Source organism: Thunnus maccoyii, chromosome 18 (genome assembly GCF_910596095.1).
Source record: "Thunnus maccoyii chromosome 18, fThuMac1.1, whole genome shotgun sequence".
NCBI lineage: Eukaryota > Metazoa > Chordata > Actinopteri > Scombriformes > Scombridae > Thunnus > Thunnus maccoyii.
The window spans coordinates 27,619,608-27,637,306 of NC_056550.1; the positions used below are offsets into that span (position 1 = coordinate 27,619,608).

The 17,699-nt window shown below is 38.2% G+C and overlaps 2 protein-coding genes across 4 annotated transcripts; both read right to left on the reverse strand.

Moving 5' to 3' along the window:
* Positions 1-1,193: 1,193 nt before the first annotated feature.
* On the reverse strand, positions 1,194-9,631 carry si:ch211-198p11.6. 3 transcript variants are annotated; one of them, XM_042393424.1, is made up of 6 exons: positions 9,613-9,631; positions 8,045-8,188; positions 5,278-5,340; positions 5,084-5,194; positions 4,047-4,184; positions 1,194-1,641 (listed from the first exon to the last, which is right to left on the reverse strand). In XM_042393424.1, exons 3-6 carry the CDS (start codon positions 5,311-5,313, stop codon positions 1,555-1,557), a joined length of 372 nt encoding a protein of 123 aa, XP_042249358.1. In that variant the 5' UTR covers positions 5,314-5,340; positions 8,045-8,188; positions 9,613-9,631; the 3' UTR covers positions 1,194-1,554. The 3 variants fall into 3 exon arrangements, with proteins under 3 accessions (XP_042249358.1, XP_042249357.1, XP_042249356.1); XM_042393423.1 differs by lacking the exon at positions 9,613-9,631 and adding an exon at positions 8,650-8,890; XM_042393422.1 differs by lacking the exons at positions 8,045-8,188; positions 9,613-9,631 and adding an exon at positions 5,978-6,320.
* A 2,369-nt stretch (positions 9,632-12,000) lies between these two features.
* Positions 12,001-14,096, reverse strand: LOC121884547 (eukaryotic translation initiation factor 1b). The gene is made up of 4 exons (XM_042393426.1): positions 13,907-14,096; positions 13,000-13,163; positions 12,675-12,776; positions 12,001-12,500 (listed from the first exon to the last, which is right to left on the reverse strand). The coding sequence occupies exons 1-4, from the start codon at positions 13,935-13,937 to the stop codon at positions 12,456-12,458; spliced, it is 342 nt and encodes a 113-aa protein (XP_042249360.1). The 5' UTR covers positions 13,938-14,096; the 3' UTR covers positions 12,001-12,455.
* Between the last annotated feature and the right edge of the window lie 3,603 nt (positions 14,097-17,699).

Consider the following 17,699-nt stretch of genomic DNA (forward strand, 5'->3'; position numbering starts at 1 on the left):
GAAATATACTCAATGTAAAATTCTTTCAGCAGGTTGAGCTTCATAATTATGCTAAATATTTATTTTAGGGTTGTGGAAACTTCAAGGTGATCAAAATCTACCGACAGAGCAGATATGAGAAGAAAGAGAACAAGTTCAAACCAAATTTAAAACATTTCAGAATTTTATAAAACCTTCAAAACGTATAAAATAAAACCACAACGCTACTTTTTGTCATTTTTACATGTAGAATATTTTCTAATGTTAACTCAATGAACTGAATCAAAACATACAATACAGAAGGCACTTCCAGCAACTTTTAAGTAGATCAACAAAACCAGGTCTGGATCTCAGTGTGATCCCACTGCGGTGCAGAGCCTGTAGGTAAATGCAATCTGCAGTCCATTCGACTGTTTCATCACCATCAACAGACTCACACAAAGGGCTTCTCATATTTATAATTACATATGAAACAACACTCACAGAGCTGCAACAGTTTTTGGGTTGAGATCCTGTTTCTCACTTCAGTTCTGGTGGGAAAACTGAATACTTTCAATGGCAATGTTAACAGGCTTTAGCATGTTCAACATCTTAGCTTAGCATGTTAGCATGCTAACATTTGCTAAACAGCACTAAAATCAAAGAAGAGTTCAGGCTGATGGGAATGTTGGACAAAGTGTTGGACAAATTCAAATTTGGACCTGAAGGTGGCGCTACAAGAAAAGTTAAAGGAATTTTCTTCTTCTTTTCTTTATTTTTCTCCTTGTCAACAAATCTCATGTTTGGATCCAAACCAACAATGAACTGATCTACTAACCAGTATTGTGTGTGTATCAAAGCCTGATATATCTTATTCCTCTGTCAGTAGAGGGAGACAGACGCCGCTTTACTAGCTTGGTGTGCTACATGTCACGACCTCTTGACTCTTGAATTTCTCAGTTAACTTCAGTACAAAGTAAAGAGGTTGTGAAAGTGAAGCTGTAAACAGAACCAGACATGCGTGTCTGCTGTACTAGGATCCTCACTGCTGAGAGTTACTATCTTATCACTGTTATTAGTCTTTGGAGCCGTTTCTAAACAAACTAACGTGACCAAACTCTTCATGATGAAGGAACATGTGACCCAGTGCAGCGCTGTGACTCACTGACGTGTTTTTAATAGTTTCTGGACAACAACGGAGGAATAAGATATATCAGTAACAATACTTGTTAGTAGATCAGTTCATTGTTGGTTTGGATCCAAACATGAGATTTGTTGACAAGAAGAAAAATATAGAATCACCAGCTTTAATGGATCACTGAAGTTATTACAATTCATCCTGAGGGGAATGTGAACATCTGAACCGACACCAACACTGCTAGTGTAGCTAAAAGTAATGAAGGATACCATCTGCTGGTAAAAACAGAACAATTGTTGGTTTGTTTTTTAACAGATCCAGATGAGTCCAGACAGAAACCTTTGTCACGCTCCACTTTCTTCTGTCATCTCTCTCCTGTAAACGTCATTAAAAGTTGTGGTTGGTCAGCACACACGCTGGCATTAATGCACCTCCATCCTCCTCTTCTTCTTCTTCTTCTACTTGATCCTGATCTCGAAGCAGAGACAGTTGCAGGAGTCGCACTCAGGAGGCTGACAGGTGCAGGCACAGTCCCATTTGACACACTGTGGGGGAAAAAGAAAGGAGACGATTCACTGAGGAGAAAAACATCTGCTCGCTGAGCAAATGCAAAGCATCTTAGTTTTGGCTCGTGAACCACTGAATTGAATCCGATTTTCTTGTGAAAACCAGTGTACTCACAAGTCCACAGGAGGCAGGGAAAATGTTGAATGAAAATTTATGTGAAGTTACTTTTAGCCTGGTCTGTTACCGGCTTGATTCCAAACTGTAACGCACACGTTATTACCTGCTATCTCATGTACACACATTATACATCTGTGAATCTACATCTTAGCACCACGTTTTTTGGTGCATTTAATGTACATGTCTCTAAAACAGCTCTAAAACCCACATTATCCCTGTTCTTGCGTCCCTCCATTGGCTTCCGGTAAGATTCAGAATAAACTACAAGATCCTGCTGATTACATATAAAGCACTACATGACCTCGCCCCTAGCTACATTTCTGAGCTCCTTGTTCCTCATTCCACTTCACAACCTCTTCGATCCTCAAATCTCGGCCTTCTATCTATCCTTGGCACAAACCGCAAATCAAGAGGTGACCGCACATTAACATTTTTAGCCCCAACTCTGTGGAAACATCTTCCACAATCCATTAGATCAGCTGAATCCTTGGACTGTTTTAAAGCTATAATATGTAATTATTCCACATTAAAATGTCTAAAAACAACTAGACCTATGTTATATATGTTGTTGAGTTGTGTACTTACATTATCCCAAATGTTTCCAACAAGTTTCAAACCCAGAGAAATCTGTAATTTAATCAAAGTAACGGACCGTTTCATTTGGTCGCATGTCGATGGCGTCATACCTCCTCTACCAAAGAGTAAACACGCACAAGATGCATACGGCGGCGCTGTGTTTGTCCGCTACAATGGCGTCTACCAAAGAGTAACTTACACACATACAAGATAATACATCGGCGTTGTGGTTGTTCCACACAAACTGTTATAAATTGACTTTTATTCAGTTTTAAGCCACATTTTCATGATAAATTTAGCCGGAAGACGGATTTTAGTCATTGGACGTCTGGATCTTAAGTTATCAGAGAAATAAACTGGGCAAACGTTAGCAGCAGCTCGGCTAACAGCCCCTCCAGGAAGTCCGGTGGTCACCGAACATCGTCGGAGAAACACTGATTTTTTAGGTGAAACAGCTTTAATTAGTATTTTAACGATTTTAATCTGCGTGTACGTTTGTTTTTGGAGAGGAGGAGACCTCTGCGGATAATTCAGCTCCCGGGAGAAACCGACCGAACGTCTGGATCTAAAGTTATAAGAGAAATAAACCGAACAAGTGTTAGCAGCAGCTCGGCTAACAGCCCGTACCGGACGTCCGGTGGTCACCAAACATCGTCGGAGAAATATTGATTTTTTTAGGTGAAACAGTTTTATTCAGTGTTTTTACCTGTAATCTCCGGGTCCGTTTGTTCTGGAGAGGAGGAGACCTCTGCAGGTAAAAACATCCTGAATGATAAACACTGGAGTAATCCTATCCCAGTGAAGCTGGTTATTTAACAACGAAGACAACAACTCCCATGATCCCTTGCTACTTCACACCATCATCACACTCCGTCTTTTGTTATTGTTTTGATTGAGACCCCTAGCGACTGAAATTACATATTGTGCGTTTAAAAGACGACGTTTATATCAACAAGCCTTTCTATAGACCTCCCTTCTTGTTCTCATGTGCTGCTTTATTTCTCTCTGTGTCACGTTTGTCTATTTTATTAATCTGTTTCAATTCTGCATGTGTCTGTGAAGCGCTTTGTAACTGTGTGTTTTAAAAAGTGCTATACAAATAAAAGCTTACTTACTTACATGTGCATTAAAAACTACCTTAAAGCATCATCGACTGTCACAAACAACAAAAATATATGTTCCTGCATTCCAGCACCCAAGAACAGAATAATAACAAGTATATACTTAATCTTATCAAAGTCCACCTATAATACTCTTCAAAATAAACTGCTGCATGAACTTAAATAATGTTGTAAACATGTATAACGTGCTATATACACTCCTGATTTGACAAACATGACATTGTCTGTCTTGTGTGATTGGATATATTGAAATATAATAAAATAAGACATCAGAGAGGAAGTGGTGTCTTATTTTTACGACACAATTTTAGCTTCTTAACAGATTTTGCTGCCTGATGTGAGAATGGTTTAAATTAACTTAGGAAAGTGTTTTTACAGAGATGGAAACCACCGGCTTAGTGTGACTGAAAAAGCCAAAATAGAGAGAAAAGGCTTGTTTTTTTTTAATGTAAACACATCAGTTTTAATTCCAAGTCTTTGCAAGTCGGTGAGACAAAGACAAATTTCCTTTCTTAGCGGGACAAATGGAAAATGGTCGGTAGGAATGTGGAGTGAACGTGTTTACTTACAGTAGGAGAAGGACAGTTTTTACTCAGATATGAGCGCAGGTTCGGCGGCTTAAAGTCACATATTTCAGCCAATCTGAGGCACTGTTCACATAAAGAAATGTCTGGACAGCAATCGCCACATGTTGAAGAGCAGCGGCCCTTTGAGAGACAGGAAACAAAGACAAATAAAAATCATCATCATCAACGCTGCCACACTTTAATGACTCCACTGCTGCTGAACCCAGCTAATCTATAAATTCATATTTTTGTTATATAAAAAGCCAAGCCAAGGTCATGCATAATGAATATGTCCTTTAGGGATGTTTCCAGCTACTGTATTAACTTATTTTAAGTTGCATCATTCATACTTTTAGATATTTTCTATTAAAACTGAAAGAATATATAATGGTTCTGTGCATCGCTGTCTGCCTCAGCGTCCACCACCAGGGTGTGTCAAAACCACACATGATCACATTTGCCACATAATAATATCTCAGGAATCTACAAAAAGGGTTTTAAACAGAAGCTGAAGATGTTCTTCTTATAGAAAAACCTGCAAAATCATTTATATGATCTTTTCTTTTAATGTGTGTTTAGATGAACTGAGATTGTTTTTGTTGTTTTGTGTTGTCAGCCCATTTAAATTTGATGTTTTTCATGATATTTTCTTCTTATTTAGAAAAAGAAAACCAACAAACACAAGGTATCATACACATATTCTGAACAAAAGGGTCAAACAAGATGCCTATTCTGATGTTTTGGAGAAGTCTATGTATAGTCTTGATGTAATTTTATTAATGAACACCGTGGTAATGTTGTAACTATGTTGTTTACTGTATGTAGTGTAAGTGCAAACATTGATTATAAGAACTAATAAACAATAGTGACTTTAGTTTTGTGTTGACACTGGTCATAATGATTTAGCAACTGGAGTAGTGACGTTCTCTCTTTACCCTATATCACATTTTAGTTATTTTACACATTTTACAAACAGCGGTACAGAGAAAGGCGTCTCTGCTCTGGTTCTGTGGTTCTGTGGTTTTTCCAGCAGCACCAACCTCGAGGCAGGATCGGATCCACAGGACGATCCCCAGAACGATCATGTAAAGACTCACAGCGATTATTATCACGGCAGGCAGAGGGATGGCGAGCTCCCAGGCAGGCAGCACCTGAGGAACAGCACCGCACAGATATTAAACTACATCTTACGTTAACGGTTTCTAGAGAAAAAGTTTCAAGAATTCTTCCTCACCTGCATCGTCTCTGTCTGAGCAAACACCGTCAACATTCAAAAAGGTTCACATCTCTGGGAAGTCTGCAGAAAAAACAATCAAACATATGGAGTAAAATCTGGTTATTATGGAGGCTTTCCAAAAGTCTAGCATCTGTTTATGATCTAATAAGATGCAAAATGCTCTATTGTTGTCTGTCTGATCAAATTATTTCATTTTTGTTGTTCAGAGTCTCATCTGCTTAGGGCTGCGACTGAAACTTGTAAATGGAAAAGCTTGTTATATTATCCATTGTGTCAAATCTTCATCTGAAAAGTAGCTAAAGCTGTCAAATAAATGTAGTGGAGTAGAAAGTACAATATTTCCCTCTGAAATGTAGAAAGTAGCATCACATGGAAATACTCAAGTAAAGTACCTCAAACCTATACTTCAGTACAGTACTTGAGTAAATATACTTGGTTACTTTCCACCACTGCGTAAAAGTTATTATTTCAATCTGTTACTTGTAGTGTTAAAGTCAAACTATGGCGATAAAATGCACAAACTGTGGTGAAGAGTCTGTGAGAGTATTACACTACCGTGAACATGTACACAAAAAGATAATGTAGCAGACAGTTCAAAAACATGAAACAATAATAAGCGTAAAATCCCCCAAACTGAAGATAGTTCCCGTTTAGTTTAATGTAACAGCGGTTTGTTTTAGCGCTGCTAGCATCTTACCGGCCTGTGAGCTGCTGTAGTCTCATAAATGTTCCTCATGTGACAAATACAGACGCTGGTACGTTTGAAATATGATCATATTCTCCTGTTTTTATCGGTAACTGTGGAATAAAAGCGGACTCTGGTTCTGCCGCCTGTAGCTAAAAACAAACTGGGATTAGCTATGGCGGCAGCTGCGTTGCCATGGAGGCAGAAGGGTTCCTAGATGGGACAAAATAGATGCACGGCGGGGCGAACGCGAAAATCAACATGCTGAGGGGATGTTATTACATGTGTTTGACTGAATAAACAAGTGTGGAAGACGTACTCATTCATTTACTTAAATAAAGAGAGCAATACTACGGTGAAAAAATACTAAATTACAAGTAGAAGTCCTGCATTCAAAAGCTTTAAAGGACTTGTTCACTATTTTTAAAGTGTGTGTTAAACCAGCAGTCAGGTGTCCATATGAGCAGTGAAAGAGGTTTTCCTCGCTGTAATCATTACTCCTGTTCATACTGGATATTAAAAGATCCTTCAAATGTGCTTTCAATGGAAGTGATGGAGGCCAAAATCCACAGTGTGTCCACACAGTCATTTAAAAGTAGATGTGCAGCTTATATGAGTCTTCAGCAGTCTGAGTTAGTCATATCAAGTCTATCGATCAATTCTGAATCGATTCACAAATGTCAACAATCCTGTGATTCCCAGCACTGTAACTTTATTATGTTACTATACTGCTGCATATACTAGGCCTATGCTCTGTTTCAATTTTCAGTTTTTTTTCTGTTTACTGTGTTGTACTGTGTTGTGTGAGAGAGGACGCTTCAAAATGGTTCTAGAGAATTGATCAGTCGAAAAGACTTTCATGACAATCTGGGATGTTGCTAGATGACCGATTAATGGGAGGCAGGACTTTGCATTTGCTACACAGTGGTTCTGGAGAACTGGACACATGTAGAGGATTTTGAGGCAGCAAATTTTCATCATCATTGGAGCATAATGATGCAACCACTTAGCAACCACTCTAAATATCTTAGCAAGCAACCAAACAGGAGCTTCTCCTTTCTTAAAGAAAATTCAGACGTATCTTGTTGACATAGGTAATGGATGTATGTATGTGTCTACAGTTAATGTTATTGTGGTCAGTAATATGTTATACAGTTTATTGAACTATTAATGATGTTATAATCTCTGATTTGTTACTCTTTATAGGGCTCTGTCTCTAAACATCCGTCTAATCGACGCATGATGTCAACTGGACAGACTGGATTTTACAACTGCGGAAAAGTTTATCACGACATCAACTATTCTATCTTTCATCGCAATGATCACAATGTAAACAGAAATATTTAGTTCACGTTGTACAGTCATCCACCAGGAGAGTGTACTTGCATATGTGTGATTGACCGATGCAGCATCTCGGCGTCACATCGAGGCCTGATTCAACTTTTTTGCAGGAGCTCTCTGCACTGTTTCTACTCCCACTGTGCTCCACAAACAGTTTTTAATAATTCTGAGTTGAGGGTGAATAATCTACAGTCACAGGAGTTTATCAAAAACAGCATAAAGGTCGTGCACACTGAAGGTAGAAGTTTCACGTCCACCTGCTCACTTCTAATGTGTTTAGTCTTGTGGTTATGATCAATAATCTGCTCTACAGTCATGCTGTCATAGTTGGTTTACATCTGTTCTCATATCTCTAATGTAAGATATTACTGTACACATAACGATGTAGGCGGCTTTGTGTGCAGATGTCAGTTTTTGTTTAGTTACAAGAATCATTAAGTGTTGTATTTTTGCTAGAAGGTGTATTTCCTCTGTGTTATATTAGACTGGATTGTATTACACGTGTTCTGGACGCAGTATTATTATCTTTAATGTTTCTGCTCTTATTTAAACTGAAACCGTTACAAGCCAACAGCGCTCAGGATGTTATCAGGTGGTTGATTTATAATAATAATAATAATAATAAAATCTAAAATAACAATAATACATTTGATCATGTATCTGATCAGATCTCATTCAGAGTATGTCAGATTATTTTAGGTTGCAGTAGGTGGTGTTTCTAGATGTTTCTTTACTCACGTCCCTCTTCTGTGTCCCTGAAACTGTCCCTCCAGGGAACAGAGTCACATCCAGAGAGGTCTCATCTCCTGATCTGATCCTTCTTCTCTTCAGGGTTTCAGGTATTCAGATGTGAAACTTGCCTCTTTGCTTCTGTGTTTCTGTCTGTTCATCAGAAAAAAGCAGGCAAAGTGAACCGGATCAGTTCCAGAGTCTCTTCACAGGCTGGACCTCTTTATCAGGTCACAAAGCCTCTGTGAATATTCTAATGAGCTGCTGATTCTGTTTAGATCACAGGCGGCGTCACGTCAATTGACGCGCATCAGTTTCCTATCCTGACGGAAGGATTGAAGTGTTTCTGTGCATAAACAGACTGTTGAGTACTGAGGATTAATATCTGCGGTCAGAAAACACTGCAAGCTTGACAAGGACCTGAGCAAGGACACGTTTTAATACAAGAGAGATGAAGATGGACTCAAAGCAGCTTTATCGGCATGACAGATCAGAAACCCGTAGCCTACAGAGAATTATTAACATTGACAGATGATTAGCAATATTCAAACACTTATATCAAATACCATATAATAAAACCGCATTAAATAACAATTACATTCAACTTAACTCACACAAGACAGAAAAGTTGTCCGTATGTTTGGAAGGAATGAGGTGAATAACATGAAAAGCTTTTCTACAGAGCTTGTTTCTCTTGTGCCAGAAACGACTATTAAAGCGATGTGTATCAGACAAATTAATTTCCAATGTCGGAAATAAAATCACGAGAGTTTTGCTGGAGTTGCTCCCGTCATCTACGATGGTTTGGTGTCATAAAACTCAGTGTCTGTCTTTGTCTCGTCTTGACGTTCCGATAAATCAAACATGTTTAATATTATATAAAGTTTTTAGTCTCTTGCAAATAGTGAAGTTGAATGATGTGGACATTGTCAACAGCCAATAGGAGCGCTCTCTCAGCTCCAAACAGGAAGCAGCAGACCGGGTAGTTACTGTAAAAAAAAACTCCTCAAACACCGTCAAACACACACGACAGACGGTGAATTAACAGCGTTATGAGTCGGTGTTTAATCCGGATTGTATCTGATCCACCAAACAGCGCGGATTTTAGTGATAAATCTTTAATTTTTGCAACTGTTCTCCTCTCATTCCCACCGTCTTCTCCCGCTAAAATACTGCAGCTAACTAACGGAGGCTGGTGGCGAGTTGAGGCGACAAAATCCAAAATGTAAAGTTTGTACAGAAATACAGTTTATCTTTATGGATTATATTGATACAGGTTTGACAAGAAGACTGTCGACATATGACGCCTTTTATCTTGTGTTTATAGAGTTATGTGTTCTTGCGGAAACATCAGGATTTTTAATGTCATATTTCTTAAAGGGAGTTTGGCGGAGATCGCAGCTTCACTTTAATTCAAACTGCTAAATATGAATATTTTTAATGTTTCGTCAGCATTACAGAAACACCAGATAACTGCTAAAGTATGATAAGGTTGTGTGACGTTGACTGCTGTTAGTTAATGGTTTGATTAATGGTTTAATAATGTGTGTTTGTATTAATTACTGACGGTGACTTACTGTATTCAGTTTCTATGCTGATTGACTTTTGATGATGTCATCAATGACTCCTGATGACACTTGAAAGCTCATCAATCTCGTTGCCCTTTAGCTTCACTTCTTATAAGTCACATCAACATTTATTCATCCAGAAAAAAGCTCATTTTTCTCTGATTAACATGACCTCTTCTTCCTGTCAGCTGCTGTGTGTCTGCAGTGGATTTACTTACATGAAATGAAAATTAGTGAATAACAGGAACAATCAGCATGTAGTGTATGTTGTTGTTATAACTGAATTAATTAATTAATTACATTTTTGGGAGGCTGTTTTTTTTTTTAGAACAAACTACTGCACACATGCTGAGGCAGCTGTGGTTTTTGTTTCTGCTCAACAGTTTTGTAAATCTAGTTGTAGTTTTACAAATAGTGACCCTGCAGGACCCCCATAATCTGGGTTCAATAGTTTGTGACTAAAAACTGAGTGATTTATGACACGTTGTCTTTCAGACTCTCAGTCAGTCAGTATAGAGCTGCAACTAAATATTATTTTGATCATAGATTAACCTGTTGAGTATTTTCTCAATTAATTGATTAGTTGTTTGGTCAATAAAATGTCAGAAAATGATGAAAGATGTCGATCTGTCGACGTCCTCAAATGTCTTGTTTTGTCCACAACACAAAGATATTCAGTTTACTGTCACAGAGACGAAAGAAACATTTAATAAGTGCTGGAAAGTAACTAAGTACATTCATCTAGGTACTGTACTTAAATACAATTTTGAGGTATTTGTACTTTACTTGAGTATTTCCATGTGATGTTACTTTATACTTCTACTCCACTACATTTATTTGTCTGCTTTTATATTTCTTTGTTTAAATTGTTATGAACTTTGTGTGAAAGGTGCTATATGAATAACATGTATTATTATTTAAAAATATGGTATATATAATTTATATTAATTAATGAATATTTATATAAGGGAATACAATTATTAATACTATTATTAAAATGGTCTTACATGTATTTGTTAGTGATTACTGTAATACGACACTTTTAAAGAAGCCAGTCTGCATAATTAACGCTTTTGATACTTTCAGTACATTTTGCTGATAATACTTCTGTACTTTTACTGAAGTAATGAGATGAATTCAGGACTTTTACTTGTATTGGAGTATTTTAAGACTACAGAGTTTCAACTTAGTAAAGAATGGAATGAAAGAATATTTCAGTAAACGTACGTCAACGTGATATTTACAAGATCTACATATGTGTGCAGAAACAAACATATGTGGAAAAACAAAGTGCTTATTCAGCTGTTCTGATGTCATTTGTGGTGTGTGTGTACAGATCAGATGTATTAATGTTATTGAAAAATCAAGAAATTGAACATTTTGAGATACATGACTCTGTGTGATGACTATAAAGTTCCTGTTTTTTAAAGGCTGCCACAGGAAGTCACATGTCAAAGTTCATGTAAAATCCACATAAAACTACTACTGTTTTCATAGGTAGTGTTAAATTCCACTTCATACAGAGGTTGATGTTGAAAAGCTACAATCACACTCACACATACAAAAAACAGGACAGATTTATCAACTGCAGAAATTTTATTGAACCAAATGTGGATTTTGCAAAACAGACTTGCTCTCCATCACCTTCAGTCACAGGAGCACAGTGTGAGCTGACCATGGCTTTGATTTTAAACTACGTCTTTAAACTCATGTTTATAAATTATTGCATTATAGGAAAACGAAATATTCAAGTGTCCAAAACCGCAGGTCTGGTACCAGATTTTTTTTTTCTTTTATTGGACCAAACAAGAAAGCTGGTCAAGAGCCAGAGTAGGAAACTACCTTCTGTCCTACCGACTATTCAACAAGATAGTTAACCAGCAACTGACTTCATTTCCTACCCTGCAGTCATTAGTAACATCATCGATTGACCCAGCATTCCTCAGTACAGGCCTCTCTGATCAATGTAAGACCACCACTGAACAGACCCCGTATGTCTGAAACTTGGATTGATATAAAATAATGAAAAAATTAGAAAAATGTGCCATCAAATAAAGAGCCTGAAACATAAATAAGCTGGCGTGGGGGGCGGTGAAGATATAATGGGTACACAACCTCCGCTCTGCACCTGACAGCAGGCAGCTGGGCATGTAAACACTGCTAGTGGGGAACTGAGGCAGACTGAAGAGGGAAATAACTTAAAGATGGAAAACAAACTTCTTTCAAAACCACCTTCATTCCCCTCCTACAACCTGCAGCCTTTGTTCTTCTAAAAAAAAAAAAAAAATTCACCCACTTGAGCAGATAACACTGTTATAACACCATGACCCTCCTGCACACACCCAACCCCCCCCTTGCCCCCACCCCGTTCCCCCATGACACCACTCCACTCCAACATCTGGAGACTCATTGTTTTATTGAAACACCTTGAAGTACAAAACAAAAAAGTTACATGAAACGGTGCCTCCTTTTTATTGTGGCACGAGACCTAAAAAGAAAAAATTAAAAAAGGAAATAAACAAGGGGGAGGGGGGAGGAAGGAGGAAGTGTGTGGGAGGGTCATCACCACTCATCCCTGATGTTGTGTGGAGCTGCAGTGGTGTGTCTTTGTGAGAGCGAGCCTGCCCCCTGGTGTTGTAGGGGGGCGGTGGTGTTACAGAGTCCCATGTTTGTCAGAGGTAATTCACGTGTTAGCTAATAGGAGCTGGTGGGGCTGCGAGGGGGGAGAGGGGGGAGGAAGAGCAACAGCAGCACATAGGAGGATGGGAGGAGAGTGTGGGGGGGGAGATGGGAGGGGTGGGGGGAGTTTGATGGCCTTCCAGGAGAGAAGGGGAGAGGGCTGCTAGCAGCTTCTAGAAGCCGTGGACTTTGAGCTGCTCCTCCTTGGCCAGGTCAATCTGCACAAAGAGAAACAAGAGATCGATGTTAAAATGAGCCCAACCTTCAGTCTGTGCATCACATATCGACTTACTGCTGTCCCCCGTGAAGAAGAAAACAACTCAGCTGAGACAAACACTCACAGCTGGGAAAAGTTATCCCAACAACACGTGGTGAAACAATAAAATACCCACCTCAATGAGGAACTGGCAGATATTCTTGCGCTGGTCTCCCTGAAGCTGGATCACTTCACCATACTCTGGGTGCTCAATCACTGTCCCATTGCAGGCAAACTTCTGTTGAGGGTCAAGAACAGAAAAACAATCAGTGGTGGCAAGAAAACACACAGCATTAACCACAAACTGAGGTAGTTACCACTCTTTATAATCACTGAAAACAACAAGGTTAATTACACCTGGGTGTTACCAGGAGTATTTACAACCAGGAAGCTTGAAAGTGCCCCAGGAAACACACATATATACAAAGCATTTGAGCGCCCGCCCCCATCCGCAGCCGTACCTTCTTGAAGGCCTTGACTAGCTTCTTCTTGTCATAGTCGGTGGCAATGCCCTGGACAGTTGTGAGGGTCTTCCTGCCGTTCCGCTGTTGGATTCTTATGTGGATGTAGTCCTCTGTCCCGGCTGGGAGGCGGTCATCACCCTTAGTTGCATCAGCAAAGGGGTCTGGAAGGGGAAAAAAACATGGAAAAAAAAAAGATCAAACTCCAGAAAAAGCTAGGTTATGTGCAGAAAATGTGATGCTTTGCTTCCCTATCCCGACCACACACACACAACACAAATGTTTAATAATTTTACCAGTGACCATATATTAAAATCAAACTCTTCATCCACCCTGTTGTCACCTGGCATCTCTCTTCAGCCGAATCATATTTCAGATGAAGTGCGCAGACGTAAGAGCTAAATATACAGCTTAACAGCTTACAGGAGGCCGACAGCGGCGGTTAGCGGCATCCTTCAGCCAGAAAACACGACTGTGTTCGGGATAACAGCCGAGTCATGGTACCGCTACTTACGGTTTACGCGACGTGAATCGAAGCCAAATATCATCTGTTAATCTGGGTGAAATAAATCTCACGTTACGGATTTCGGCGACTAACAGATTCCTTGAGCACCACTAACGGAGATGAAGAATAAGCTAACGCGTTGGTAGCTAAATGTAGGCCTAATGGCGGCCGTTTGGACGTTAGCAAAGGCCTGCTAGTCGGCTAAAATCAGACTCTCTTTTAAAAGTTTAACATTAATATCAAATCAATGACTTAAAAGGACAAGCGTTACAATTATTAAGAAACCTTTGCAACAAAGAAAATATCAGCTAGATTTGAATAAAAAGCTTGGGTTAGCTTCGCTAGCTCTCGCCCTTCCCCCACCTTGTCTCACGGATCAGTTTGGTTAAAAATTCAACTTACCAAAAGTTTGGAGGTTCTGGATAGCGGACATACGATAAGATTTGCTTTCCTTTCGGATAATAACTTGGTTAGCGAGCGGTTCGTCGGCTAACTGTGACTTTTATTTGTCGTATCTGGGTTTTGCCTTTCCTCGGGGACGCTGGACTCGCCTTCACAAAGTCTCACAAAATGGAGATCGTCGAGTCCGAAGCACTAGAAAACAAGCCTTTATAGCCCCGCCCCGAAACCGACGTCAGCACGTCGCTGACGTACGTATGGGACAGATGCCGACGGCGTCACCACGCCCTATTATTTCTCAACTTTACTGGAACAGTGACGTCATCTCTTTATAAATTACGTTTATAAAATTACATCTGTAAATTTCCAAAGCATTAAATAACTTACGTGTTATTTTTAAATTTCATTATTATCTTCAGTTCTCTTATTTCTAAAGGTTTTTTGTTGTTGTTTGTTTATTTTATTGTTAATATATATATATATATATATATATATATATATATATATATGTATATATATATGACTTTATTCCTGTGCTTTTTATGTTGTTCTATGTCCTTCATTGATCTGTTCAACTGTGTGTTTTGTGTGATGGTTTTCCTGTATTCGTGTATTATTTGTGTTGTGTATTTCAAATTTTGACTAATAAAATTGAAAAAATTGTTCATTCACTTTTTTATTTTTTTCTTTGCTAAATTTTACATATGTAAATGTAAATTCAATAAGTCCAAGCCTCTTCTGCTTGTTTTTAAATTAAGCTCTAAGTTAAAATGTTAAAGCTGTGAAATCTATGCTTTTATTTACAATCCCTCTGAAAGATGTGTGTTGATATATATTTATTTAAAATCTATTTTTTATGCTTTAGCTTTTATGCTGCTCCTTTATTTTCTTATGTGTATTATTGATCTGTTATATATATATATATATATATATATATATATATACATCCACAGTTGAAAGCTTCCGTAACTAGTGACGTACTTTACAGATTAAGATTTTAAATGCAAACCATGTGACTAATCCTTAAAATATGATGTACGTTGATCATGTTTATAGATTAAAATACGCATCAGTAGATACATTTAAATTAGCTCCAGCTACAACATTAAAATGTTTACATGTTATTTCAACAGTTATAGTAATCATACAGTATATTATCTATAATAATCTGAAAGGAGTCATTCTGTATAATGACTTTTTCATTTTTGATACTTTTAAGTACATTTTACTGACAATACGTAAGTATTTTACTTAAGTAAATGATCTGAATACCACATTTTGGGTCCTTTTCTACAAAGACGGCCCCATCTTCACCCTGTCCTGTCTATTTAGATTTTTTTACTTATTTCTGAGGTGAGAATGAAACTAAAGATGCAGAAAGATGCAGGGTCCATACTTTCTTATCTCAGATAACAGCTCATGTGATTCAGGGGAGGGAACTAAAATAAGTTTAATATAAATGATGATGAAATAAAAATGAAACTATTCAGTATCTAAACATCAGGACAGATCAGATAAGGTCAGCTGCCTTTACAAAACAAATACGGCCGACAAACTTTTTCAGCCTCGTAAGTTTAGTTAATATAAAGCATCACCACCCAACATTTGGCTTTATGAACAGTGTTAAGTTTCAAATCTTTTTAAAATCATTAATAGTACATCTTGTTGTGCTTTGATGCATTTTAACCTTTTTGCTAAATATAACATTCAAAACTATAAAACATCTCCAAAAAGTGAAAGTAAGTTTACCAACAGCTGCATTTTATTTTGCAGCTTTTTTATGTCAAAAATATGAAATAGAAAGTATTTCTACCACCTTGTACATAAAAAGTGAAAGATACATCTAAGATATGTATTTTATATGTAGATTGTATATATTTATGTCCTTGATTATTGTGTAGTAGTTGTGTATTTCTGTGACCTGTGTGTTATTCCTGTCTGCAAACTAAATTCTTCTCAAAACAAATTCATTAATTCAGTATTAAAGGCGACTCTTCTGTCACTGCCAATATTAATGTGCTTTTGTTTCAGGTTTCATATTATTTCTCCACATTTTCAGATATGTTGAGATCAAGTTTTCTGGAAACGAAAGTATGTTGTTGTGCGTCTTGCAGAGGAATCTTACCGAGCCTGTCCTTCGATGACAGCTGTGTTTACTCCGTCTTGTATCGACGGCTGAGCTTTACGGGCGTAGAGGTGGTTAACATGCTCAGACGTGGAGGTATAATAAAGACAGACTGTTGCTCCAGAGAGAGAAGCGAGGGATGTTCACACGATGATTATTGTGGGTAAAAATATCACGGTAAACGGTTTTATCATGATAATCGTCAAAGTTTCCTGAAATCTTATTATCAGTGCTTGAATACAGTTAAATGACTTCACACTGGGATCAGCTTGGTTGGATGTAGCTGCACAGATATAACATTTAAAGCAGTTTTAACGTTGTAAACACAAATAAGTTGTAATAATAATAATAAAGTTCGAGACAGTTGGACACCTGGCCTGTGTCACTGCTACACACCCGTTCATACTTTCTAAAATCATGAATTTTTCCAAATGAAGTTGACTGATTGATTTGTAGTGAGTGTTATCTGCTGGGTTTGTGCCAGATGTATGTTGTTAACTAAACTGTCTGAACACTGAAGGCTCGGCAACGAACGGAGCGACGCGTAACACAGGTGCCAAACTCGTTACATCATGTAGACGTCATCAAAAACTATTTTTGGCAACAATTGATGCCTGAACATGATCAGCTCATTATCAACGCCTGAAGGAAGTCACAGAAAACAGTCACAGCCCTATGACTATGTATATATATATATCAAAAGAATGTCAAAAAAATTAATATTTGTTGTAAAATACATACAATAAGAGAGATGCAACACAGCAAAACTTTCAGTTTATAAGATATGATGCATATTGATTACGTTACGTGAAGGTAGATGTAGAAGTTCAAATGAGCTTAATTAGTAAAATGTTTACATGTTACTGCAACAGAATTAATCACATAGTTAAATACATATAATAAGTCATTCTGTATAATGACTGACAATACTTATGTCCTTTTAATTAAGTGACATTTTGAAGTTGAGACTTTGACTTATAACTGACTAATTTTTCAGTTATGTAACACAGTTCAAACCAAACAAATCTGACTTCATGATCAAACATGAACGGCGGCAGAATGTTGTCAAACTTGTGATCTGTAGTTGTGTTCAATTAGACAGCAGACATCAATAATGGCCTTGTTACTTGTCAACAGAGAGACTGCCAACAAGTCAGAGCTGCAGACGCTCTCATAGATTCCTCGTCAGTGACGCAGAGGTGCCAGCAGGAAAAAAAAAAGGAGAGCTGGATGGAACAAAATCTGGCTGCTCTTGACACTACTGGTCTGTTTGAAAGCACCAAATCAGATTCGTCTGAAGTGGAAACACAAGAGAAAGTAGTGGAGGAGATCGAGACATGCGTGTTGCTTGCTTCACCAGGTCTTCTTTTGTGTTCTTGGTTGTGCTCCAGCTTGGCAGATTCACAGAAGACCAGGAAACTGACAATAATGCAGAGGCAGCAAGGCCTTGTTCACTTAGGGAGAAGATCTGAAGATAGGAGTCACAGGTCCTGCTTGACTTCACCAGGGAGAGACACAGATCCTGCTGAAGTTATTGAGCTACTACAGAAGATCAACTGCGTGATGTAGAGAAATGGAGACGGCCCAAGACCAAAAGAGAGACCTCCAGGAAGGAAACCCAGAAACAGCACTCAAAGAGAAGGAAGCTGGAGGCGGGTCCTTCTTAAAGGC

Bases quoted from the DNA above. Each gene is read 5' to 3' on its own strand.
- si:ch211-198p11.6 (XM_042393424.1), bottom strand. From the start codon at position 5,313: ATGTTGACGGTGTTTGCTCAGACAGAGACGATGCAG. The intron at 4,185-5,083 runs GTTGGTGCTGCT...TGTCTCTCAAAG, and splicing joins GGATCCGATCCTGCCTCGAG to GGCCGCTGCTCTTCAACATG. The intron at 1,642-4,046 runs GTAAGTAAACAC...TTTCCCCCACAG, and splicing joins AAAACTGTCCTTCTCCTACT to TGTGTCAAATGGGACTGTGC.
- LOC121884547 (XM_042393426.1), bottom strand. From the start codon at position 13,937: ATGTCCGCTATCCAGAACCTCCAAACTTTTG. The intron at 12,777-12,999 runs GTACGGCTGCGG...GACCCTCAACAG, and splicing joins TAGTCAAGGCCTTCAAGAAG to AAGTTTGCCTGCAATGGGAC. The intron at 12,501-12,674 runs GTGGGTATTTTA...CTCTTTGTGCAG, and splicing joins TCTGCCAGTTCCTCATTGAG to ATTGACCTGGCCAAGGAGGA.